We start from the raw sequence: 27,641 nt of genomic DNA, 5'->3' as shown, positions 1-27,641 counted from the left end.
GTAAACCTCCTGGTATTATCTCGCCAGTATAAATAGAAACATGCTCAGAGAAGGCACAGGATGGAAAACTCATGATGAATTGTTAGGGCATGTTGCGTTTGTTCTGTCAATGCCTGCAGTCAGATGATTTCACTGGCTGTACAGGATGAAATCTCATATTTCAATGTATAAGTAAAAGTGTCAAAGTTCAGCTGAAGCAGGGACGATTACAGAGCAAATTTTGTGTGTATTTGTAGCCAGGGCACCAGAGCAATAGAAGAAGCCAAAATGAGCCGGAAAAACAAAAGGAGTTTAAAGGAGAAATTTGCCTTGAAGAACAGCTTGGTTAAAGAAGCCCTTTCAGAATTCCTGGGAACTTTTATACTGATAGTAAGTGTCAGCTGCTTTCCTTCCTTCTTACTAATTTAATGTTGGACAGTGCTCACGAGGAGACTTTTGTATGCTTTTTCCTTGTACTATACCAGCAGCGTGGTTACTGCCTGACAAACACTGCACAGTCTTGAATGAATTGCTCCTGTTTATGGTAAGTTTCTAACTCCTTTCTTCACCTGATGTAAAACTGGCTGTTAAACACTCATAGTTTTAGGTATTACAACTGTCTGATAAACATTTGATTTTTAAAGGAGCAGATTTTGAGTGAACAACCACGTTCTAAAAGGTTCAGAAGCAGTGAACATTAGCAATACTCCTGCATTTTTTAACTCTGCATTTTATTCTACTTTCACTTCTATGTACAATTTCCATTTGCTTTAACAGCCCGACTGGACTGCACGTTTAGAAGATTATTTTAGCTGTTATTTTCCTGTGCTCACAGAGACTGATCCATGTGACTTGTACTGAGCTTATCAAGTTGCGCTGCCGAATCTTTAGAGATTTTGTTAATGAACTATTTTTTGTTTCGTTTTCAATTGTATTACATAAATTATACATTTGCTTGGTTTTGTAGGCTGTTACAGTATTACATAAATAGCACAGCTCCACATTTTCACATCCCTAATTTTTTTTTAAACTTCATTTCTTGCTCAAGTTTTTGTGCATTTTGTACTGAGACACAGAGCTGTCTGGTGATTTACCAGGGTAGAGAGCAGTCTCAGCAACAGAGCTGGAAGTCAAGCAAATAGAATGCTTATGCCAAACTCTTTCTCCCTCCCTTTAGTCTGGCAAGACAGTCTTGTTTATTGCTAAATATTTCATCATAGTGAAAAGACAAAAAATTAAAAATAAGGCATAGGACTGACATAGTATGTTTTATAACTGGAACTATATTAGCTAAATTTCAAGTAAGCCATCTAAAAAATTCCAGTAGCTCATAAAATACACGAAAATAATGGTCTTTAGTACACTTCAGCCAATTGAAGGGCAGAGGCACTAAAGTAACATTATTCTCAAATTTAATACCCTCCATAAGACATTACAGTAAGGAGCACATTTAGAAGCAAGGAGCACAAAGCACTTTACAAACATTAATGAATTAAGTGTCACAACACCCTGGTAAGGAAGGGAAATGTCATTATCTTAATTTTATATATTAGCAAACCTGATTAGAGCAGACTGCACAGGAAGCCTGTTGCAGAACTCTGAATATAACCAAGATCACCTGACTTCCAGTCCTCTGTCCTCGCTACAAGATCATACTCCCCTGTCCATTAATACAATTAAGCAAGTGAGGAAAATGCATTAAAGTGCAGATTAAATCGCAAATGCTATTACTTAATGTCCTGCTGCAGAAGAGTAGAAGGAAATGGAAACCCAGAGTCCATTTTGTATGATATTCATCGAATGAATACAGGAGAAAGTGAATCTTCAAAAATGTTGTTGATAATCTTGGTGAATTTTTTCAATTCTGTTTTAGTCTTTCTAGTTTTAACCTTAGCTTAAAGCAGAAAAGAGCCTGACATGGACTTAACTACAGCTTTCCAAGTGCTCAGATACCCCGATTTATTTTTAGACTGTGCTAGTTAGCAGAAGTACAAAGTTTATTGGGAAGAAATGGACTTTTCTGCTGCTATTTATTGCTATTAGACTCTGTCAGCTAGTAAGCAACTTTAAGAGCAGACAAATATTAAACTTTTTAACTGAAATTAGATCTAATGAAAGGGGGCCCTGTTAAGTTAGGAGGCAGAAATCCTTGACAAACACTTAACATATGCAAAATAAGCAACAGCTTTCTTTCTCTGTACTATCACTATGCTTTAATCCTGTTTCAAAGTGAAAGCAAGATGACTGCTCATGGTCTACAGCACAACTGATTGGGCTCTTCCCTGAAAGCCATTCTGTGCTTCTGCCCTGTATCTTACAGCCAGTGGGAAGCACCTGCACCAGGGTTCAGGGCAGAGAGGAGCTCTTCCATTACCCATAGGTTTTGTCTAGAACTGTTAACTGATGGTACCTAAAGCTGTGAACATCCCAGCACCCCTGGAAGTCAGCTGGGTGAAATTTTATCCCCCAGACTACCGGTTTCCCTTTCTTCTAGCGAACATCACAGATCATGTACTATTAAGAGCTTAAGTTGCCATCTTGGGTAACTCTCCAGTCTTGCAATATTATTTTCCAAATTGTACAGTGTAAAATCTGTAGGATTAATTGTAGGACATTTTTCAGATGAAATCACTCATCAGGCAAAAACCAAGCCTTCCCCTGGAGGCACGAAGGGCTCCACCTGCAGAACTGAACAGATTTGAGACAAGCCTTGAAAAAGTCCATGCCTATTACCACTTGGATAACATCTCCTGGTCATCTCTGCTTAATACACTGCTGCTTGCCTTACAGCACAGTTCTCAGAGTACGGAAAGTGAATTCTTTTCAGATGAAACGGAGGTGGAAGAAGAGCTCCAGGAGCACAGAAAATGTGCTGGCTGTTAATGGATGCTCAATCCACTGGATCAGACCAGAGATGCTCCTAAGCAATCCCCACAGACATGTTCAGAGTCTGGTCTTCCAAACTGATTTGCTTCTGCTGCGCAGCATATCTTGGTAATGGGGCATAGCTGCTGCCAGCCCCTCCCTCCTTACCAAAGCACCTGATTTCAGGCTTTCTCAGGGTTCAGTGAACAAACTGAACTGCAGGAATATGGAAGTTACTTTCTTTATAGAAGTATTCAAGCAGCTGCAGTTATTGCCTGGCTGGGTAATCTCATTGGTGATTAGGCTACTTTACTCTTCAACCTATTCTTCCGGGGGAACAGTATTTCTTTCAGTATCAGGCTGTGAATTATTCCCCAAGGTGCAGCACAACTTCTACAGTTACATTCTCAGACAAGAAGGCAGCAAAAAACTTATATTTTTCACTCCATAACCAAATGCAAATTGCATGTGGTTTTGGTTACACTGAGCTTTTAGTTACCGTCTTGAACTATATCATATTCACTTTAAGATAGTCCATCAAGCTGAGAAAATGTTGTGCTTGACCTCATATGTGGTTGCTATTAAAAAAAAAAAGCAAAAAACAAAAACAAACAAAAAAAAAACCACCATCACTTACAGTGATGCAGTTCTAATACAACAAAGTTACACTTGTAGTACAGACAAAGAGGAAAGTGCATTAGGCTGGGGGTCTATGTTTACATATTATTAGTAAGCTCCTGCCCATGCCTTGCATTTGTCTTAGTATCTCTTGTGGTAAGAGGCCAACCTGCAAAGTTTCTTTTTAATTTGAATCGAAATCAATGTTCACAAAAAAATACACAATCCACCTATAAAGTTTTCAACAAATATTTGAACAGAAAAATGCTTTCTATGAAGTGCATACTGAGTAATGTAGTTTTTATACAGTGTGTTTGGAATTAACCACTGGGACTGATCCCTCCATCCTACCCCTGTGCAGCGGAACCCTAAGGTGAGAGAACAGCAGTTCTTTCATGCTGTAGTGGGTGAAGAAGCCAGAGCATACACACATTTCCCAGCCTCTGACAAAGCATCATCCTTCTGTAGGCTGGAGCTACTCCCGAGGCCTCTCTTGAAAAAAAGCTGTCTGGGGAGGTTTTCATTTTCCAGTATGTCTCCTGGTTCAGTACATTTCCTCTTGGGGCTCCTGTAGGTTACTGTGGTAGAGCACAGCTGGACATTAATCAGCTCAAAAGTTAAGAAGCCACAACGTATCAGATAGACGTTTCATATGAATTCGCAGTGAGTCTGCCTGAAATTCACCTATCCAACTGCCCCTCTGCTTTTAATCATGTTTTGCTCCATATTTTCCCCTTAGGACTTGGCTGCATTGCTCTCAAACAAAATGGGATTTATTCTGACTTGTGCCATTGATTATATCTGAATTGTAACATTTTCAAAAAGAGAAGCCAAATGGGCCATGTGGCTTTTTTTACTAGCTACTACTGACCTAACGTAGTTTGTATTTCATTTTTACTCTGAAGAGCATCTTACTAAACACAGTTTCCCAGAACAGAGCTGCACCGGACCAGTATCTCCTGAGTCCAGAGCAGCGTACATATTCCTGCTGAAACGAAACACAGGCTTCCATTTAGCACATAAAGACAAGTAAGCAGCATATCTGCAGACCTATCCCATCTACTGCTTCTCTAATAGTCAATTAAGTGAATATGACTGTGTGATCAAATTAAGACATCATCTTGAGTTGTTGCTGCAATGCTCAGTGGAAAACAGAATGAATGTTCTCACACTTTGCAGTGTGCATGGCCTCACTAAACAGGTACACAGAACGCCGCTAGCAGGGAGGAGGTTTCCTTCCTTATCCCAAAGCCCACTCCCCAGGTGGAGGCAGGGCCTTTCGCAAAACTCCCACTGAAGCAAACGTCTGTGTGCACAGAGGCTGCAATGCATCAGCATGCGCGTGAATTGAGCGCATGACACCCTCACAGCAAGCAGTCCAACTAATGAGAAGAAAAGCTATTTATCTTCTGCTCATCAAAATCTTGTTTGTCTTGTTTTCATATTCTGACCACTTCATTATGTAAGTTATCATTTCTGCTTTGTTGGGGAATTTAGTCTTGTCTGAAAAATCTCTAAGCATGACATTTCATGGATTTGCTGTCTAGAAGATTAGAAGTTAAGCAACTGTTCCACATCTTTCTTTGTGGAGCCAGATTCCTGTACACATTCATTACAGTACTGTGCAGTAATATATATCCATTCCTCCAAACACGCATTAGAACACTCCTATGTTATTAGATGAAAGCAGATGCATCTACGTAGCTTTGCATTGGTTAGTCCTTACATTAGCATTTTATACAAAATTGCTACTTATAAATTTTACACAAAGTTATATTCTTTGTTTGGTTTAGATTTGGCTTTTTTTTGGATGAAACAGAGACTTTGCGTAAAATGAAATTGCTTACAGCAAGTTTTGTTTAAGGCGTAAAACAACTTAGTAGTAGTCTCTGACAGCTAACTAGAGATTAGCATTGGCTTTCCAGGAGTACAGAATTTTGTACAATTACCTGCTAGGCAAAGAACCTAACTTGTCTTCCAAAGGTAGACAAAATAAGTTATTCAAACATATTTACAACTGCTATTGTAATATGCCACTCAACCAATTTGTATGTATTTTACATACATTACTTATATATTTTATATGTTATATAATAGGTATTAGCCATGGCTGTACTCTGAAAGCTGGTTCTTATGCATTTCCATACATAAGGCTCTCCAGCAGCAGTACTGTGGTAGAGCCACTAAAGAACAGAAGTCATTCATGAATCTAATGTCACAGAATTTAATCCTGCACTTTCAGACCAAAACTGCTCTCTTTACCGGAATGAGATGCTTCCTTTCCTTGTCATCCCAAATTCTAGTTCTTTCTGTTTCTGTTAATGTAGCAGTTGCATGTATTTTGAAGAAATTAAATTTTATGTACAAACTCTTCCACTCGTTTGCAACTCCATTAAATCAGTACTGCAAACAGAAGTCTAACAAAGATTCTCAGCTTGTCTCAATGTAAACACTTGTAAAGCTCCTGTACAGTGCTAGCATTTCTATAATCTTATTATCAAATAACTTTTTTCTCCTACTTAAATCTCCCTGAAGTCATTCTTTAATTCAGAAAAATGGAAGCATGAAGGATCTGAAAATAAGGTTACCCAACAGTTCTTTTACCCTGAAATGTTCGTTTCAGCAAATAATTCTAAAAAGTCACAGGAAATCTTTTGTTTTTTGAATACAAACCGAAGTGCAAAAATTGTGGTTGTTTTTTCCAGCAAATGACATTTTAGACTTTCAGGTGACTCAGATGTTCTGTATTACAAGAAAGTTTTAGATGAGAATTACCTTCATCTTCGCTACATCAGCCCCAACACATGAGTCAGGTCATGTTCAACCAAGCGGTTCCAGTAAGCTGAACTTAATTTTCCAAGGCCTTTTTCCGTAGGTGCATTTTGTCCCAGAAAGTGTGCACTTAAAGACCTGAAGTGGACACTCTCTCCTTAGCCTCACAGAAGACTTGCATTCCTTCAATGATTCAACTGAGAGTGCAAAACATGAGTTTAGGTTTTACTGACACAAATTTACAAGCTGTTCTTTCAGAGTTTTGGCCAAATTACAATAATAGTAATTAAAGTAATTGTCATAAGCAGATGAATAACAGAAGGGACAATAAATGCTTTCATGCCATTAACTATGTTTATACATTTGTGATCTTAACACTTCAGATCAATGAGCCACTCTGGATAAAATACATTCTAGTAAGCTCTCCAACTCATGGTTTGATTTAACGGCAGAACTCGACTTAGCTCCTTCTAATCCATCCTAGAAGGTTTCCTGATCAGCCCCAGATATAGTTTGTTTGTCTTCCTCAACAGAAAAGAGAAAGAAAACATACCAACATATCAAATCTCTCATTACTCGTAAACAGGAGGGCACAGCAAAGCGCCAGCTACCCCATTTCTGCACCCAAAGGAAAGAATTAAATGAATTATATATGTACTTTTACATTTCAAATTCCTTTCTCAATATATGCTTCGGCCATTCACCAAGGACCATTACAGAGACTAAGCATATTTAGTTTTAATTTAGAGAAATTTTAATTGTGTGGGCTGGTGTAGGAAGGAAGAAAAGCAGAATAACACCTCTCAGCTCAAGAATAAAAGAGTAACTAGGGAGGGCAGCAGCACCTGAATGCACACTATCTTATGAAGCTTCTATTTCCCTTGCCCAATCTTTTCTTCCTGGCCCTTTGTAAGGGGCCGTGTGTCACTCTTGGAAGTTTGCATCTAAATATGAAATATTTCATTTCCTTTCTCACTTGAATTTCTACAACTTAGTAAGAAAATAAAACCAATCTTCTCTGAAGAAATTGACTCAAGCCAGTTACCCTGTATAATTTAAGAGAGAAAAGCATTGTAGCATTTCAGAATGAAGAGTGCAATATTAATCATAATAAAATATAAGAGAATGCAGACCTCTGCATTCTAAGTGATTTTAAGCTTTTATTTGTCTCTTACTGCATGTGAAAAGCAGTAATAAAAATTTAAAAGCATCAATTTATACAACACAGCATAGCCTGTGCTTTATTTTCACAGTATATTTCCCTAAGAGCAATTTAAACCAAATCTTTGTTTTAAAAGCTTTATGTACGCATTTCATCCAAAGCCTTATTAAATTTACATCCATGTCTCCATGTAGTAACGTTTTCTATCATTTAAAAAAAAGTTTTAAAATGGCAATCATTTTAAGGCTTATGTCTATGCTATTTAATTAACTAAACGGTAGAATTTTTTTTACAAAGCTATATTTAATTAGATAGTAAGTCTCAAAACATAAAGGGAAACCCATTTGAACCCAAGAGGATGTTGGTTGTGTCCCAGGAGACCATCAGAACCGATACAGTGTTTTTTTATTACTCCAAAATGATTATATTGTAATTTACAGAAATCTTTGTGTTCCCACCAAAATATGTAATGAATGATAGAATAAGAGCCATGTATTTTCAAAAATTACTCAACTACTAAGCTTTATTTTTTTTTGCCTTAAACATCTGAAGTATTATCTGATTTAACCAGTGATGACAAGTTTTACACAAGAAATTAGATGAAGATCTCCTTTCCTGGAAGAACGGGAGTTTTCACTGACTAGGAATCCTGCAGAGCTCATGCCCTGAGTTTTAGTAGATCTACCATATCTTTGCTTTTGTTAGTGCTGGCATCGTTATCCCTACCGAAAGAATGCTTGGGAGCCCAGTCTGAATCAAGGTCGTGTATAATGCACAGAGGAAACATGATTCAGTACATAAAGACTTCCTAATCCATTATAAATCACATTATGAAATGAATTTTTCTGAAAACAGATAAATTCTAAAGTGGAATCCATTCGTGAAGAAAGATACTGGAAATGAAAGTACATTCTAGAATACGCTCCACATTAGAGACCTTTAGGAGAACACCATCACTTTAGTAATCACACTTCTAGCTGAAAATTTTATGCACTAGTTTCATATGCAACACCCAAATTGATCACCTATAGAAATATTAACTGGAGGAAAAAGCTGCATAAGGCTACAAAAAAAAGCACAAACAATCCTTTAATGTTCTCATGGCAGAAAGATCACTACCTGCAGCAAAGGACAAATGCAACCACTTCTCTAAGCCCACTCCCATGTCCCTGCTGCAAGGGATGTAGCACTGGTTGCATAGAGAAGCCAGAGAAGTTTCCTGTAGAGATGAAATGCCAGGGCTTGCTCTCATGTCCTCAAGTGGCCCCACAATATCGCTCAGAACAGGTAACTTTGGGATAACAGAAGGATGCTCACAGCAAGCACACAGCTTTAGCCCAACACACTGCATGGCACCTGAGTGCCTGTCCCCTTTGCAGCACTGTGCAGCTGCACAGCCCGTGTGACAGGATCCAGCCTGACGCCCTCTTATCTGGGCTGGAAAAGGGGAGCAGCCAAGCTGCTGACTAGCAGGAAATGCCTGACTGGGGAACAGTGGGAGAACATAGGTGGGAGTGTGGCGTGGGAAAGGGCAGGGTTATTCCCTTCCCTGAACAAAGGCATCCTTACAGAACACTGTGAAGTGGTGGAGGGATCCTTGGAAATTCTTCATAATCAGCTGGAGCTGTTTAAGTATGACTCTTTCTTGAAAACTGACCAAAACATAAATTCTGAAATTGTTCTCTAATATTGAAAATGCACAGCTAATAATTAAAATACGATCTAAAAAAATAATGACTCTGGATTCCCTGTATCACACTGAATTCTTGTGTTCTAGTAGAGCATCATCAGCTGTGGTGCCACCGAGGCCCTGCTCTGCCCGCACAGACATCTGTGGTATCCCACTGAAGGAGTGTAACTCCCCCCAGCTTGGCAGCTGGTGAAGTACAAGATAAAACACACACATCATTGTTCTCCACAGTGATAAAAAGCAGGAGTCTTGGCTGCCTCTATACTGATACACTAAGAGTATTTTGCTATGAATACACACTACCACTAGATCTGTTAAATAAGAAGGGATCTTTTTAATATAAGCATTGTGCTTTAAGATGTTTAAGGCTTTACAAACAGGGTAGAAAATGTAATTCTCTAAAATTCTAGATACATATATGGCAGGAAATACTATTTACACTGAAAAATGCTGTTACACACATTAGCAAAAATCCTGCAAATAACACAGATGGAGGCATAGTGATCTTCACGCTGCTGAGCGGGATAAAGTTCTCCAAGCTGCCAGAGAATAACAGGACATTATACTCACAAGAGGCCAGTTGTTTCCCTTTCCTAACATTAGCTTCTTACCCAAGACAAAGATCTAATGTCCATGAAGCAACTTTTTTTTTGGCAGAGAGTGTGCAGACAGCTATTTCACACCCAGACATGCTTCTTATGGCAGTAATCTCACTGCTCTGTGATAATAAAAAATCAGAACTGAAACTACTTCAGTAAATTTAAGATCGGGAAACAGACAACTGGAAAGATGAAACCTGGTAACACAGACAAGGTAAAACAAAGATAACAGACTGTATCCTACTCTAAATTAAACTCCCTTTGAATCTATGTGCTTCAGTTGATGGATTTTTGTGGTGCATTTATGGCTAAGCTTGGCCTAGAAACTCAGAATATTTACTGGTAACTTGATGATCTAGTTGGTCTTAACTCAGCCAAGCAGAGATTCACAGGGTATTAAATTGCTGCTCATGTAATTACATGATTAGGTGATAGTCCAGTTATGTCAACCTAGTTGCAGGAGAAATGTTTTTTTTCTCTCCTCCTTATAATGACAACAGATAAAGTACTGCTGTGACTTGGTTCAGATTTGCAGGTTCAGTTCCCAGTTTTCTCATCCCCAAATGGGCATATGCTGACTGTGCCTGCAATAGTGCTCATTCGTCAGACATGAGCAGGAAGTCATTTACCAACATACACTGAGCAAGAAACCAGTGCAGCGGTGTACAGGTTGGCTTGTATGCCTTCTTGTCTGCAGATTCCATTTTCTGAGACTGGATAGCACAAAAATAGAGCATGTGCAATTGCATATTTCCCTATAAAGTGCAGAGCAGTGTTTGTTACGCAATAAGACTACACAGCTGTTTCTGCATGATCCTCTTCAGTTGCGGTAATTAGGGAAGGGAAACAAAAGCCATGCCATTATTTCCTTCCCTCTTCACATGCATTTGTAGTTCATATACATAGATATGGTTAATGTCCATTATCCTTTTCTATATCCATCTTCCATACTCCTCTTTTTTCGTAGTCATTACAGCAAGAGATAATGTTTTCATGGAATACTCCCATTGAGAAGCTTGGAAAATGAAAGCTAGAGCATGCTAATTCTAATTCCGCTCCCCCTGCACCCTAATCTTAAACTTTCTAAATTCCAGCATATCCATTATTCCCATACCCATTCAACCTATAAATATATGATGTGTGGAATTGTTTCATACGAAGTTTTTAAAAAACATGCAGTTTCAACTGTGAACAACTGAAATGTTTTATATTTTGTTTTTATCCCTGTATATGCGTTTGTGTTTAACATTTGAATTGTGAAGTACACAATACTTATAGAAATGAGAGAATGCCTAACATAGCCATGTGCAATCCACTGCACAGCAGTTAACTGCAGCTTAGAATGTCTTGTAACTCTCAATTATGCAGTCCAATAAACTACTATCTAATACCACCCTACCCTCACATATCCTGACAGCTGTAATACTTTGGCACCACTCAGTGCTTTGTTTGCTTGCATGATTATAACCTCAAGGCACAAACTGCACCTGGGCACATGACACAATCTTGGGGCACTTTTATAACAAACCCTGTCTGCATTGCAAAGCTGGTTGAGAGAGCAATTTTACTGAGAGCTTTTTCTATCACATTTTGGAATTAGTTAAAACCCCCAGGGAAATAATGGAAACAAAAGTATGAGTTTTCCTGTTTAAATTGCATCTATTTTAGCAGGACTTGCTTGTTAAACCTCAATCACTAAATCTTATTGATACAGTCAGGAGAGATTTTTCCCATTCCTTTATTTCCCATTACAAGTTTCCAAATGGAAGCGCCTTGTGACTGTAGCAAGACTTTCTCAAAGAACTAAATTTTAGGTGCTCACATACGGCCTTGCAACGCAGTCATGGCTCACATGCAGTAATGGCAAAACACTAAGGTGAAGCAAGAAGATTAACCAAGCAACTGCACTGGTTAAGATGCAATACTTTTATATCAAGTAAAAGATCAGACTACCATGCACCACAAAAAGAGAAATATAAATATCAAATTAAATATTGAAGAAATTAAGGTTGCTTAAGATAAATCTAGTCACAACCCAGAAATGTTATTAGTTTGGTTATACGTGCACAGAAGCAAAAGATTTCAGACCACAGATATTATGTGGTATCTTCCATTGGCTGCTGGGTATTTATGCAGCAAATTACATAGCCATATATTTAAAAAGGAGATTTTTCAAAGAGACAAATTTATTTCTGAGAAACACGGACCAGCTACTTTACCTTAACCTAAAGGCCTTTTGTACCTTTGCAAATCTTTCCCACTGACTTCAATAGAACTTTAACACATGCTTGAAGCTAAGCAGTGTTTAAAGAAAATTGAGTAAAGATTATTTTAAGCATACATTTAAATGTTTTGCTGAACTTCAATCTAAAAAGAACCAGTGTAAAATGTCAGTTAGTTTAAATCTGTTGAGAATGCTCCAGTGAGGACTATTCAGGTATCCCCATGAGTTAACTGTTCAAGTGGCAGAGCCAGCGGAATACCCCAAAGCTTTTTCACTGCCATGTAAGCTAGAACAGCATCAATTTCATCAGAGCTGGACCTTCATCTGTGCTTCACAGCCATAGCTCCTCTCCTCTTCCCTAGAACATATCCTGCATTCAGCATCTGCAGCAATTACAGCAAATAAAGCGAAAATTATATCTCGGGACTTTAAGTAATCTCTTACTTTTAGGCCTGTGTGAATTATGATGCTACAAATTTTATTTGCCTGATTTCACAGGTATTTGCCCTAACATGCCTTTGCCTTGGTCCCTAATAGCTCTTAGTTTTTCCTGTTTCTTGTCCAATATCTTGATTCTTATAGAATCACCAAGGTTGGAAAAGACTTCCAAGATCATCCAGTCTAGTTGTTGACCTACCACCAATATTTCTGCAATAAACCATGTCCCTTAGTACAACATCATAATGTTTCTTGATTGTCTCAGTCATCTTACCTGTTCCAAGTTTCTTCTGAATTTCTATTCTTTTTAAGTAAGTTCTACCAGTTCATATTTTGACAGAGCAATATTTGACATCAAGACAGTATGATAGTAACACATACTCTAAACTCCAGAGAGCTGTCTCATTCCAGAGTTTCATTATTAAACAGAAGTTTTTGAACTATTTTTCATGACTTTCATAGTAACTTTTTCATAGCTTACAGCTACAGTCTGAAATTCGAAACATACCACAGAAATAACTCCTTCTTCCATTCAGAGACTTCTTGTAGAGTCTGAGAAATCTTGTTTAGGCTTGAAATTCAGAGTTGTGTAACACCATTACAGTTGAAATGTGTTTTCTGGAGAGAGGCTCTTATTAGCAGTCTTTCTTCCTAGTCACAAAACAGAGGAAAATAAAGAGCAAATACTAGTTGCAGCAAAGACAACATGCACACATGCCACTAATCTCAAATTCTAGTAATTTTTCCAATGCTTAGACAACATTTTCATCTATACCTGGACATCAGCAGACTAACCAATAACATTTGATAGTCATGCTTAAGATTTCACATTTCTCTTTAAAAATACAGGCACTTGGATGTGGGTGTGTGGGGCAGGCCGTCCTCAGCCGAGGAGCCCATGGTGGGACCATGACAGTATCAGTTGGATTTGCAATGGCAGTCACCATAGCAGTGTATGTGTCTGGTGGAGTTTCTGGTAAGTAGCCTCTGCCCTCTGATACTGTATTTATTATTGCAATTTTTAAGTTAGCTTATTAAATCATTTGCATTTCATGGTATAAACAAAGATGTATCTAGTGGTAACAACCACTGCACTACAGCAGAATCTGCAGAATTTTGCTAGTAATTATTTTGTATTTGCTCCCTTCTATTTTGCTGTTTGATGATTAATATCTAAAATAAATTGTGGCCTCTACTACAATGTGTAAATCCCTGGCTTTTAGGATAATTGGTGCATGCAAACCAGAAATCTACTTGGTGTTGCTTTGAAAATTCTGTCAACACAATAAATACCAGACAGCACAGGAGCTGTATTTAAGGAAACAACCAGGAAAAGATTACAGAACCCAGCAAACACCACCTAAGATGGCTGCCAGCTGGGTAGAAGGTGGAATGACTCACGAATGAGGACAAGCAGCAGGGTTCACTTTAGAGAGAGCAGTTCATCTCTCCATGTCCTATGATAAGCAGCAAGCCTTTTCCTTGCCCCAAATTTTAAAAGAAACTTACTTTGTCTGTAAAAAAACTACAACCAACTACCATCATACACAACAGATTACAGAAAGAAAGAACAGCAAAATGATTCAGTACTTGAGATATGCTCTGTGATACACTGGCAGTATACTATCATTGTCTCTTTGTTTCTGCTTGAACATTCCTAATCTAATATAAATTGGCTAGGACTCTTTTTTTTTCCCCTGTAGGTGGGCTTACTCATCTGTGTCTGTGTATGCTCCATTTTCTAGTGACAGCAATCTCCACCATTCAGTCTGGCCAAATTAATATCAGGGACACTAGTACAAATGCTTTAATGTTTTAATCCTCCCTGTAAAACAGAAGCTTACGGGTTGCAATAATACACAGTTTTGTGCGTTACAGCATGGAATACTCTGTGCTATATGTGGAGTTTATATTATCCTCTTATAGCAAATGAATCTCTTGTACTGCAGCTCTTACGAAGGAACTTCTTAACAATCATGAAGAGGGCAGATAAGTCTAGGTATAAGGGATCGTAACAAATAACTACAGCCAAAATCGCTACAGTGATTTCTCTTCTCTTTACAAGGATTACAATTTGTTTTACAAAGACAGCATGTTTGAGGAGGTTTCTAGATTCCTATGAGAAAGCGCTTGAGCTAGTGCAAAACATGCAGCCTTGTTACAGTCATTGAAACTTAAGAAGAATGATATATTGATACCACGCAAAGTTAATTCAGCTGTATGTTGCTATCAAAAAGCTGCAGCTCTTGGTTTATATGTAGGCAGGTAAAATCTTCTTATGCAGTGTTATGGCAATAACCTATAAGGACACTGACCTTTCCTATATTTGCGTCGCTAGAGGTACTCGTCTCTATCGTGCAGAAGATTAGAGTTCAATTCCAGCAGGTCAGAGTGGCTGCAGAGGTTGCAGTATTGTGCTTCCTGAGGTTTTTCCCATGACAAAGGATTCTGCATGCAATGCATTTTCTCTGTGAAAGAACAGGAACAGGTACTTCAGCAGGCTGTGACAATCCAACATCTGATTACTGGCAGACATTCTAGAATATCAGTTGCCATGTATTCTTGTTAGCAAATTCGATGGATTTTCAGCCATAAAGCCTTATCTTTAAGTACTGCTAAAATATTTTGCATGAACTTCATAAAATTCTACCCACACAGGAACATAAGATACAATGTCTGCACACTTGGTGAATTTGAGCTCTTTTACCTAGGTGAATTCCCCCTTCTTCTCTTTCTCTGTCTCAATTTCCTCAACATATAGTTTATTTCCCACCATTTTTACAAACTTAACATTTCAGACAAACTCAGGATTGTGATCACTTAAACTGGAAAAAATTTCCAAAGCAGATTTTTATTTACTCTTTTTTTTTTTCTATCAGCAAAGTGTGAGTGATACAAGAACCAAGAATCTTTTAACTCCCCTTTGTAAGCATGAGAGCCTCCAGTTAGAGCTTTCCTTCCCAAATTTAATGTTAATCAGATATTTCTAACATGAATATGACTTGTCCTTCCCATTGCAGCCACCCTGTATTATATACAGGTGGAGAACAGTATCAAGTGGTGAAAGAAAGGAAAATGATTCATTCCAGCCAGAGTAAAGAACAAAAGACAAGACAACAATTTCTGAAAATTCACATGAAGGGCTGTTAAATAAGGTGCCGTCCGTCTATTTGCTCTGCTCTGAAGAATTTGAAGTGCAGGGAGGAATTTAAAATTAATTCAAGACCGATGCTACTGGGTCAGAGCTTTGGAAATGATACAAAGAAGGTTTTATCCAACTTATCATCTGTGTTCGTCAGTTCTTTATGTATCAAAGGTGCCTGGGTTTCATAAGATAATGACCAGTGACCTGAAGTGCAAGCAAACACAGAAACTGTACATAGAGGCCCCTTCTCCATCACTATCCCATGACAGACAAAGGTCGCCCTCTTTCAGTTATTTTATTAAAGAGAAAGGCCATCTTTTTCTGGTAGCAGTATGGGCTGAAACATGACTTTGCCTCAAAGGTAAGCACTGAATCTGCTATGCCCTCACAATACTTGGGTTTTTAGTTTATTTCCTGTGGAATACACCTGTATTTATTTGGCAAGAAAGCTGCATTTCTTAAGTATCAATGACTTATTTGTGAAAAATGATGTTCCCAAAGGCATGCAACACTTTTTTTCCATGTTGATAAAAACACTTAGAGAAGCGGCTAGCACTTGGCATAATAATTAATGCATTTTGGAAATTAAAAGTGTCACCAAGACTCCCAGTGCTGCTGAAGTCTCTTGTATGTGTGAGTTCAGGCACAGCTACTCCTAAAAATGAAGGAAGGAAATTCCACAGGAATTTGGTGCAGCTTCCTTACCAGTTCCCTTACTGTGGACTTTCCTGCAAGATATAAGCTGTTGAGGAAAATTTGTGATGAAAGACTACACGCTGTTGACTCCAAACCCACCAAAACATAACAAACCAGCAGCTAGCCTGAAGCCAAGCAGACTTGACAGTATGTTCATGAGCTCCTAAGTAACTCCAAGTTGGACAGGAGGACATAAACACAATTTAAATCCATTTCCCTTGTGTGTAGTGAAGATCTAGCTCAAAATCCAGGATACAATCAGTCAGTGATGGTTCTTCACCTCAATACAGGCTCGCTAAACTGAATGAATGTTTTGTTGTCCCAGACCTCCCTTAAAAATGAATTAAAAAGACCTTGAGAAACAAGAATACCTGCAGAATAACACGCCTTCTCATCACAACCAAAAGGGAAGATTCAGGCTTTTCCTAGATAAGTTATCCTTGGATTCACAGCTCACATAAGCAGGACAGCACTCTGATACACAGCGTGGTCTGTGAACATCAATAGGGAAGCACGTGATGGAGCTTGGTGGACACTGGCTCGCTCCCCTCCCCCATAATTTAATCCAATTTGTTTCATTTTAATTGCAATCAGCATTTAGTTGCAAAGTAACCTCTAGGAAACTATGTATGTAGTCTCGTGCTCAAAAGTGCCCATAATTTTTATAAATCCTTTACGTATTCCCATGTATCTGAGTCATTCATATGGCTTATTTCGTGATTTATTTTTCAGGTGGCCACATAAACCCTGCTGTTTCATTAGCCATGTGTGTGGCTGGAAGATTAAAATGGACCAAATTGCCAATTTACATATTAGCACAACTCCTGGGAGCATTTGTTGGAGCAGCGGCTGTCTTTGGGATTTATCACGGTGAGTACACCTTATATGTGGTCATGGGACAAACTAGAGGTCGGGCAGTCTCTAAGGCCCCAGTTTTTCAATAAACACGAGGCAGGCTGAGGACTCAACACAGAACTTATGGCAGGACTGAAGCTGTGGCTGTAAAGAAGAAAGGAAGAAGCACAGGGAGTTTGAAGGAAAAAAAAGAACTCAGTTGTTCCAGATATCTTACAACTTTTCTGAAACACTAATTCTCCAGGAAATGTTCTGAAATTCAGAAAAATTATTCATGGGAAATCAGATACTCTGAGATAATGTCTTTCTCAGTAAGGATTTTAAATTACTTAATAGTCAGGATATAAGGCTTTTCATCTTACAAGCAAATTAGAAACATTAAAGACCTGATCCAAGTGCCTGCAGGCAAGTATCGCCAATGTCATTCGTTGAGGTCATAGGATGTGAGCTCAAGTCACTCCTGACCAAATTGCAGGCCACCCTAGACAGAACTCTCCAAGGTAAAGTGATAAAGGGGTGATATTGGGGGGATGGGATTACACCCATCCTTGGGGCATGTTTCTATTTTACAGTGTGCCATCTTGGTAAATCTCTGACTTATATACATGGGTGTCACTGTCTTGATGAATCCACTCAGATCAATTCCTTCAAGCACCTACTCCAAAATTCCCACAAAATTAAAAAATTAAAAAATTGAAATTAGGGAAGTGCCTACTGTTAGTCAGTTAGGTACTCAGTACCTGTAGTAATCAGGAGAGAAAAAAAAAAAACAACTTTAGGGATAGTGGTGACTATTTCAGGCTTGATATGTTCTGTTTTGTTTGGTTCTTTTTAAGGTTAGCGTTAAGTTAGTTTTAAGGTTAGCGTTAAGGTTGTTTTAAGGTTAGAGTATGGGAACTTCAGGGCTTGCTAGAAAATTATTCTGAAGCAGAAGCCATATTATACCATTTAAAATACACTTCAAATGTACTAACAAATACATGTGGATTTACAATATATAAAAATCCATGTGCATATAAAAATACAAAGACCTAAATATACTGAGAACTCAAGCTTTGTGCTTGGACTCTTTCTTCCCATCTTCAACAGGCATAGGAGTTGCGTGTTAAGCTCACGCGGACTGAAAACTTCAAACTCCATTAGAAGAGGAGGGCACTTAGGAGAGCTCATTCCCAGAGCAGATCATTGCACAACGGTCAAACAGATCAATGCCAATTCCTGGTGGCTGGGAATTGAGAAATTTTACAACAAAATAGTCAAGATGCGATGCATTTCTTAGGGCATCATGCCAAATGCAGCACCTCATGCAGAATAATGCAAATCAGAAAGTGCCCTCTTGCACTGATTTCAGGGCAATGTGCAGGAAGGGAAAAGTCCCATTTGAAAGTTGTGAAACATAAAACAAGCACCTCAGTGCATGGAAGGAGAGAAGGGACAGGAGAGTGTGAATAAGCATACCATTTCAAACGCTCCCACATAAAATAATTTTCAGTTGAGAATATGAAGTGCACATGCTTATCATACATACTGCAGTCCTTGAAAATCAACATTATGGATAAGTGCAACCAGTCATAGCTGTTTTCTATAGATGCCTTTATGGAGTATAGCAACGGAACACTTGAAGTCACAGGACCTTATGCAACAGCACATATCTTTGCAACGTACCCAGCTCCATATCTATCCCTCATAAATGGATTTGCAGATCAGGTAAGTGCACATGTTTTGATTCTACAAATTAAGCATACTGAAAATTCTAAAACCAGACAATGAAAAGAATACGTAGATCTTTAAGAGGTATGATGATTCTCATCATTTTAGTTATACATCACTGCATACAGTAGCGATGAGAATACAGTGATGTTTGTGGGGGTGACATTTTAGTCATATTTTATAAGCACGATAGTTTCAAGTTGTTCTTTCCACGTTTATCATATTAATTATGTGTCTTTAATGTGATACATGTAAGAGGTTTTCCCCAGCATAAAACAGTGTTTCTCCTTAAACTTCAGCTGCACTGTATCCATCTGCATCAAAATCTAGCTCATTAAGCATTAGGAAATGCTTGAACAGCCACTCTAACACCTTGAGCAACTGTGTTTTCTGCTACCATAAGCCTCTTCTGCAACCTTCCTTTTGCTTTGTTATTTTTCAAAGGAACTGAGAGAATATAAAAAATTCTCCTTTTCACTCCCAATCTGTATCCTTTAATCCTACTTACCCAAGAGTGAAAAATGAAGCTTCATATCTCCTAACTACTCCTATCAATTTACCTGCCTTCTTCAGGCACACAGAAAACAAATACTGTGAATTCCTTATGTGAAGGGCATGATGACTGCACAACCTGGCTTACACATATATATTTATTTATAAACCCAACATGCACAAAAAAAAAAAAAAAAAAAAAAAAAGCATTGTTTTGAAATTCTGTGACAACTTCTGAACTTTGTTTTGGATCAATCAACAGATTTTTCTTTTAATAAGATCTTTTTCTAATGGATATTCTAAAAAAATCAAGCCAGACAAAGTAGAAATCATTTCAAGAAAACCCAAACTTGCAGCCTCTTTAAAATCAATTTTAAAAATGAATGCTTTGATTATGCTGAAAGTTTGTTGTATTTTTCCCCCCCTGAAGTTAATTATTAGCAAAATCAGCATTTCTGTAGCATTTAAGCAGAGCAGCACTTTCATGAGAAAATCATTCCAAGATTTTTTTTCCCACTAACTCAATTAGTATATGCAATACTGAGGTCACATTACATTTATACATACAGTTGTGCTGTTATACATGCAGTCTTAATTCAGATATGTTTTTTGCTGCTCAGTTTTCATGTTGTAGACGTCACTTTTTTCCTTATGTTATGCAACATAAAAAGGTGAATATTTAGTCAGATAAAATATCAGACTAAGCTACTATCACATAAAACACTTTGATATCAGTTTAAGTGATTGTATTGGCATAGCAGAGCTGCAAAATTTGCTTAAAAAATTAAATAAATAGAACTGTTAAATTGAATGGAAAAAAATGGAAGCAAAGCATCAGACCTCAGACAGGAAATACCTTTTAAATCCTCTTTTCTTTCCATACCAGGTTGTTGCAGATTTTTTGCTAGGTCCTCCACACATTTCTCGTCCTGTCCTTTCAGCACAGATATCTAAACTTCTCATTACTGTGAACTAGAGAAGCATTGGGATCCAAATTTTACTACTCTGTACAGCGGGATAAATCTCAATACCAGCTTTAAGCCACCACAAGACACAGAGATGTCGTGGCCTCCCTTTCCATTATTAGAAGGAACCTGCACATATTTATTCGATATTCTTTTCTTTTCATTGGCCAGGTGATGTCAACAGCTGTTCTTCTTCTGGTTATATTTGCTATTTTTGACACCAGAAATACTGGAGTACCAAAGGGCCTGGAGCCAGTTGTAGTAGGACTGCTTGTAATCCTTCTTACTTGCTCTTTGGGAATGAACAGCGGCTGTGCCATGAATCCAGCCAGGGACCTCGGCCCCAGGCTCTTCACAGCTATTGCAGGATGGGGAATGGAAGTATTCACGTAAGTAAGCCTGGATATGAAGTGAAATGCTTTTGGCTAAAATTGCTTCCTATGAAACAAAGATCCTGATCCAACATGGTACCAAGTCATACTTTATATACATATAGGTAATTCTTCGCATACCAGAAGCTACTCATGCACTTTGTCAGACATGCTCAACGTACTGGGCTTTAAAAACTATTTCCTGCTCCCAGGGCAAATCAAACACACATTATCTCTAATATCAATCATTGTTCCAAGCAGGCCCTTCCCAAAATACTGGAGATTCCTAGAGGTCACTGAAAATATATTAAAAAAAGTTTTACTTCTGTTGCACTGCAGCTTTCAGTGAAAAATGGAAATCATGAGAGATTTAGGTGGGTATATATATTGGGTGTTGTAAAAAACAGACATACAGATTGAATTAGTCTGTTATTACTAGTGAGTTACTGCAGAAGTATACAACAATCTAAAAGCCTGACTTCCTGCCTAGGAGCAAAGGAGTGAAAGGAAGAAAGCTCCCTTCATTTTCCCACATTTCAGAGCACACTCACAAATCCCTGTGCATGTGTGTGCACACGCACGCGCTCTTGGCTGGCCAGATGCACAGCTAATTAGTTGCACATCAAATCCACAGTTTACACATATTCAGCGTAAAAGCCACTCTGGGATATCTAAGTGAAAGTACTCTGTCATCGGGATTTGGATCTTCTGGTTTATTTTTATATGTTTTTTTTCCCCCAGTTATTTACAACTCCGAATCCTCTGAAGTACCATAGAGTGCTACAGAGCTCCAGTGAACAGAGATTTTGTTTTAGCTATTTCAGAAAGTAATGTAATCTGCATTATTAGCTTCAGTCTGCACATACCACGTGCCTTGGAGAGGAGAACATAACAAAGGACTGTCTTCCTTAATGCCTCTTGTAGTTGCTTGCTATTACATTAACTACAGCATTACGTGCTAGAATCTGTAATCTTTTAACTAAGTTTGCTATCACGTTGCTGAAAGCCTGGAGTCCTGATGGTACTGTGATCAATGCACAGAATAGCTGTGAAACCCCTTACTGCCCCAAAATAACATCACACAACCAAACAATTAATGGCATTTTAAAAAGGAACACAAAATCTCTATGTTTGCACCATCGTGTGCTTTCAGAATTTATAGAGAGGAAATGCGTCCCCATTGTAAAGAGACCATCCTAGAGAATTTACAAATGGGAGCATAAAAAGATACGAGAGACCATAGGTGGGTGCAGAATATACAGCAGTCCGCGGGAAGTCCAAACCGAGGAATTCTTCCTCCCTGCCTTCACTTCTAACACTACTGCTGTAACAGAGCTCGTGGGGGTGACAGGAACACGGCTTACAGTACGAATGCAGGTAGGACCGAGGAAGAATCGGGTTTTGTTAGGTACGTGGGAGCATCTCACAGGGTGAGGAGTCACCACCCAGCCCAGCATCCCAGCACCGCGCAGCGCGGCAGGTGCCGGGCCCGCAGCAGCGCGCGGGAACGCTGACACCTCGCGGCCGCCGCAGCCGCTGCTCCCGCCCGCAGTGCAGGGCGCGCAGGCGGGGCCGGAGCGGGCCGGGGTCCCCGCGGCTCCGCAGGGCTCAGCGCACGCCGCCCAGCGAGCGGCCTCGAGGGCCTCGGTGACAAAACACCTGGCGACGAAGCCGGAGCCGCTGACTCGGCAGACAGGCTGCACGCTGAGTTACGATGGAACTCAGTTTACTGCTGTGAAGCTGTCTGTGCTTGTCACGAAGGCTCGTGGAAACTCCTCGCTCCGCCCTGCCCTGCTTGCGTTCTAGCCTTGGCATCGCCCTGCAAAGGCTTTGCGCCCACCCTCAGCAGAGGGCCGTGAAGCAGCCGGCGGCTGCTGCTGTGCAGGACAGCTGCGGGTCAGGCAGGAGCCAGCAGGGCACTTTAGGCCATAGGATGGGCCCAGAGAGAAACCTGCCAGGAAACACCTTCCTGACATGCCCACACCACATGGGCACATGCACAGGAATGCACGCAGGTACCTGATGTAGGCTGTGTTGTTGGCTAATTCAGTGAGACCTTAGTCTGAGCTTGTTCCAGAAATTCAGAGGCTTAAATGTTCACGACCGATTACCAATCCCATCTGTAAACTCAGCAGAGCAATCACAAGTTACTCTATATCCTCAGGGCAAAATTTAAGTCATTCCAAAGGTAAACATGCATGCACTGCATTTTTTTTTTGAGCAAGAAATAATAGTGTCATCACTAGGGCACTGTGAGATTAGCACTGTTCTGTTCTTGTGACTTGAACACGAGTTCACTTCTGCATAAATCTATACAGCTGGGTGCTGAATAATTACCTGTACAGCTTAAGGATGCCCCTGGCAGGCTCCTGCAGAGCTCCTCTCCTCCTGCAGAGCTCCTCTCGCAGATGAACTTGCCGCTTTGTTTTTCTTGGAGGGGAAAAAAGAAGTTGCTTCCCTGTTACTGAGATGGTTTTTTTACTGAGGGTTTTCACTGAAGGCTCATATATTGAAACAATACAACGTGCCATTGAATCAAAACACCCTCACACACCAGTACGGTTCAGAGGTCTGTGCCCCAGAAAGTACTCAGCAAGGTATTGCCTGAATGTGAACCTCCGGGAAAGGGAGAGCAGCTATGCAAGGCACTGGGGGATAGAAGAATGAGGTTGTTATTTACTGGCTTTGTAATTTTAATGGGCTTCTTCCTTAAAAGGTGCACAGAAATCTACACATCTAAAATTAAATCTTAGTAGTTGTGTGAAGTGAACGTAAGCACCTAATTGAATCCACTGGAATTCTATAGGACTTAAAGTCAACGCAGCAATTTTAAGGAAGATCAATTTTTAGGTGTTTCAAACTTGTGAATGCTTGTTTACCTCTTACTGAAGGATCCCACATTTTAAATACAGTAAGAAGAAACTACATCATGAAATTTAAATCTTGACCATTCTAGTCAAGTAGAATCCACTTTACAGTCTATGTATTTTATTACACTCCTCAAGGAAAATACATTCAAATCAAGCATAATCTATTATGCTTGTCAAGAAGAACACCATATATCTGTTGCAGATCTGAATTTGCAGACCTCCATGCAATTTCTACAATATGTATTTGCATTAATCTCTCCTGAAAAACCATTCATGAGCATCTGGCAACAGCATCATTCAAGATCACAGTGCAATAAATAAGTCCCAGTTCATTTCACTGCAAGTCAATGAAACCCATCTTCCACCAGCAAGAATTTATCTCCTGCCCCCAAAACAGATATGCAGTAAGGAGGCCTTAGTTTTTTAGGGTGCAAATGCAGTACTTAAACCAATGTGCCGGGTGGTTATTAGTTAGTATTTCAACCACTGTATGAGCAGGACAAACAGTCATCTATTTAAAGTCATATAAGACAAAATGGAAATGTATGCAGCACAGTGAGTGCTATACCACTGTATTTCTTCACTGCCAAATAAAAGGTAGGGCATCAACTAGAGTAACAAGTAACAATAACTCTTGTTTATTTCTTACAGGGCTGGAAATAATTGGTGGTGGGTCCCTGTAGTTGCACCTATGCTGGGAGGAGTACTTGGAGCTCTTACCTATATAGTTTTTATTGAAATTCATCACTCAGATAATCAGCAAGGAGAAGAAAAGGACGTATATGATAAATACGAACTGACAAACATGTAGCAAGAAATTAAGAATTTTCTTTCTGTTTGTGTTGTATAGCTTTTAATGCAAATGATTCTTTGGACCATTTTGTGAAACCCATGTGTCTCCATTAGAAATCCACACTAAAAAGCAAAAAAAAAAAAAACAACAAAAAAACAAAACTATATAGAAAACAAGCTCAAAACTGATCTCTGCCCTTGAAACATAGGGCTGACCGCATTCAAATTTGGGAATGAAATTACTGGAGGGAGACATGAAATGTTGTTCTTTTCGTACAGTATTCAGAGCAAGTTATCTCCTACGTGAAATTGTAAGATGATACACTGCTCTGTTAATTCAACACAGATGATCTTAATCATGCTTCCTAATTAACTGAAAATAGATGAGATTGTTATGAAACTGCTTGCAAAGGTAGTTAATTGGATCAGTGCTGAATTAATATCTAAGAGCACATCTCACTTCTTATTGCTGTTACTTAAGAATGGTTTGTCTGGAAAGAAAAAAGCAAGATCTGAACTGCCTAAACATCAAGTGAGTAGTTTTAAATAACTTACTAAGTTTTTATGCAGCCGCTGGTTGGACAGTGAAGAATCAGCTCATCAGTGAAGCAGCTTAGTAATTCAGAATATGAACACAAAAGCTGAAAAATTGTTATGGGATCAACACCAAATAGACAAAGCTGTACTTCTGCACGGGTTTTTTGGGGAAATAACATCCAGTTATTTTTACTGCTTACTTGACCTTTATGTTACTCAGTATTGAAAACTTAACCTAGAATATTAATCTCAACCTGTCCTGCTATGCTTTCTGATAAATTTCACTCCTGTGGAGATAGGCCAGCAGTAGAGATTCATACTTACACAGGGGTTAGCACGAGGCCTATGCCTGTCTAAGCTTTAAGGAGGTCTGCTGCTGCTGATCTACATGGGAGGACTTCATCTGCTTAGTAGGAGAAATTTTTATTTTGGTAGCAATAATCACAGTTAGAAACTGATCTCTTACCTACTCCTGGATCTGAATTCCTCATGGAAGGTCAGCTCAACATCAGAATTGTGAAGCACGGGTTCTGTTTGGCTAAACAGAAGTGGTTGGATATATACTGCTTCCTAAATACTTAGCTGCTTTATGTCAGGATCATGGTCAAGTTTAACCTTTGAAAAATGAAGTTATTTCTGCTTGATCGTTGTGAATTTAATGTATCCAATACATTATAACTTCCTTTCTAATAACATGCGTACATATATATATGCACAAAGTTGATGGTGGTCATGAATAGATAGACATCCACTTCAGTAATGCTCCTGAACTATGTTCAAGGCAAAGCTCCAGGGTACTGATCAATGCATCCACTTTGGGGCTCTATTCCCTTTGGATTTCTGCAGGTCTGCTCCCTAGAATTCCACTCTATTTTCTCATTTCATTCCTGAAGAAAAGAACCTTTCATATGCTCAGTAACAGCCTGTGCACTTCAGTGTGATATCCACAGAGGTGATTTGGAAAAAACACTGTGATCAGAATCAGCATCAGAATTTGGGCAGGCCAGGCCTGTGTCGCTGTATGTATTTCTGCTCTCCGGTGTGCCACGCCAAATTAATGGCAGCACAGTTATAGAATTAGCAGCTCAAGCAAAGCTTTGCTTGCAACAACTCTGAAGTCATATGATGCTGTATGCATCAAAACATTGATGATTATTTGAAAAGCCACAATAACAAAAGGGGAAGTTTCAGAGAGTCAATCCTCCATTTATCTGAAACAAGGCAAAATGCAGGAGAATGAAGAGTACAATGTGGAAATTATTCTTAACTGCAGAACTTACATTGGCAGCATAGACAAGCAAGTTCATCTGTCCTGTATACACTGCACTACATAAAGCCAGGTGCTGCGTAAAAGTGATTTAGATCTGTTCCAATGGAAACAGAACCACCTTTACTTCTTCCTTGCAGGGGGCACTCCCTTGCTCCTTGGTGGTGTCTGACAGCAGCAGTCTAGCTGACTGCTGGCCATCTGTGTCTGAGCAGAGCACGCAAAAGGTAGGAACAGCCCGAGGGCTGCCCTCAGAGCTGAAAGACAGTTGCTCTTCCACTAATGCCAACAGCTTATATTAAACATCTGTGCAGGAAAATAAAAATAGACAAACGGATAATTACCCAAATAAACTGCCTACACTGGTTTTCATCCAAAATTGTAAGAATCAGGTTTTATCATTTACTCTGCTAGAATCTGACATAGGCAGTAAGCTTTATATACCTTACAGTACTGCATCCTTTAATATGGCATAGAAAACAGGGAAAAAGAGGAGTACAAGTGAGAAATGCGTAAGGGATATTTTGTTTATACCATGTGCCGAGTGACCAACCCACACTTGCTGCATGTCTGTTGATCAAGGTATATGACATTGTCATAATTTCCTCAAAATCCTTCTGATTAGAAGAGGTTCTGCCTGTAAATCAGCATGAAATCTTGTTTATCCTACTTATACCATTCCTATGCTAGGAATTGCTAGATAAATTACATCTACTTTTCTAAAATTATCAACATGCTAGTTGTAAGTGGTGACACTGGTATGACAGCACAGAAATATCTAAAATAGGCTCTCAACTAGGTGATGTCAATTCTGTTTGCTTAAGAAACTCATTTGTGAACTTGATCACAGAATAAGTTCAAAAATCCTCTTAGTACCAATACTGCAATGCACACTGTTATCACAAAAGCCAGAATTGTACCTATGTACCACATCAGACCTACCTCAGATGTAACAGTTCTCATTTTTAACACTACAAATTAATTGCTATTTCAGGAACAAAACTCATCAAAATCTTAACTACAGAGCTGTGATCTGAGTATCTTCATAATGAAATGGGAACAAGAATTATCATCTCATACTCTAAGCTTCCGCAGATATCAAGATCAGTTCTGTGCAAAACAAAAAATACTAACCTGCATAAACTATGCAATTTTTTAATATTAACTGATATTCAGTGGTGCAGTCTTACTGAATTGTAATAGAGTTAGCAACAAGAAACATTTTCCAGCTGTAATTTATCCTGGTTAATGAGTTAATAGTGATCAGGCTTGTTCATATTAACATTGAAAAAAATTCAGCACACTGCTCAATTTTCAGTTTTTGTTTGTTCTTTTTGGGGCAATATGTTTATTCTCTAGAGCTAAACTTAGTACTGAAATAATTTGGAGAGGGATCTCGCAAATAGCACTGGGTTGAAGGTTGGCTAATGCATGCTTTTTCATAGAAGCTAGTGCAATTATTCACAATGGGAGGCAATATAGGTGTTTGGAGAATCAAGCTCAGAGTATTGCAGAAACTGTTTTCTTGTAGTTTTGACTGTGGATTTGGATCAATGTCTTGTTGTTCAAAATAAATACAGTCAATCCCTATAAA

At 38.9% G+C, this 27,641-nt stretch overlaps 2 protein-coding genes across 3 annotated transcripts in view; one reads left to right on the top strand and one right to left on the bottom strand.

Moving 5' to 3' along the window:
• Positions 1-12,937, bottom strand: part of ALDH1A2 (aldehyde dehydrogenase 1 family member A2) — a 77,496-nt gene extending 64,559 nt beyond the window's left edge. Inside the window, exon 1 of the mRNA XM_042875592.1 lies at positions 12,856-12,937. The gene's annotated coding sequence lies outside the window, so the exon portion shown is untranslated. The remainder of the gene's footprint in view (positions 1-12,855) is intronic.
• Positions 31-27,641, top strand: AQP9 (aquaporin 9). Of its 2 annotated transcripts, XM_042875594.1 has the most exons (7): positions 338-369; positions 465-523; positions 13,197-13,323; positions 16,921-17,058; positions 18,632-18,750; positions 20,382-20,599; positions 24,103-27,641. In XM_042875594.1, exons 2-7 carry the CDS (start codon positions 521-523, stop codon positions 24,260-24,262), a joined length of 765 nt encoding a protein of 254 aa, XP_042731528.1. In that variant the 5' UTR covers positions 338-369; positions 465-520; the 3' UTR covers positions 24,263-27,641. The 2 variants fall into 2 exon arrangements, with proteins under 2 accessions (XP_042731527.1, XP_042731528.1); XM_042875593.1 differs by lacking the exon at positions 465-523 and having other exon boundaries at positions 31-369.

Source organism: Lagopus leucura, unplaced genomic scaffold (assembly GCF_019238085.1).
Source record: "Lagopus leucura isolate 7727_CA_CO unplaced genomic scaffold, USGS_WTPT01 Super-Scaffold_100015, whole genome shotgun sequence".
NCBI lineage: Eukaryota > Metazoa > Chordata > Aves > Galliformes > Phasianidae > Lagopus > Lagopus leucura.
The sequence above is the reverse complement of the archived record's forward strand: the minus strand, read 5'-3'. Positions and strand labels throughout refer to the sequence as shown.

Coding starts and splice junctions, on each gene's coding strand:
- AQP9 (XM_042875593.1), top strand. CDS start 268: ATGAGCCGGAAAAACAAAAGGAGTTTAAAGGAGAAATTTGCCTTGAAG. Junction 370..13,196: donor TGGGAACTTTTATACTGATA/GTAAGTGTCAGC, acceptor TTAAAAATACAG/GCACTTGGATGTGGGTGTGT. Junction 17,059..18,631: donor TGTCTTTGGGATTTATCACG/GTGAGTACACCT, acceptor TGTTTTCTATAG/ATGCCTTTATGGAGTATAGC.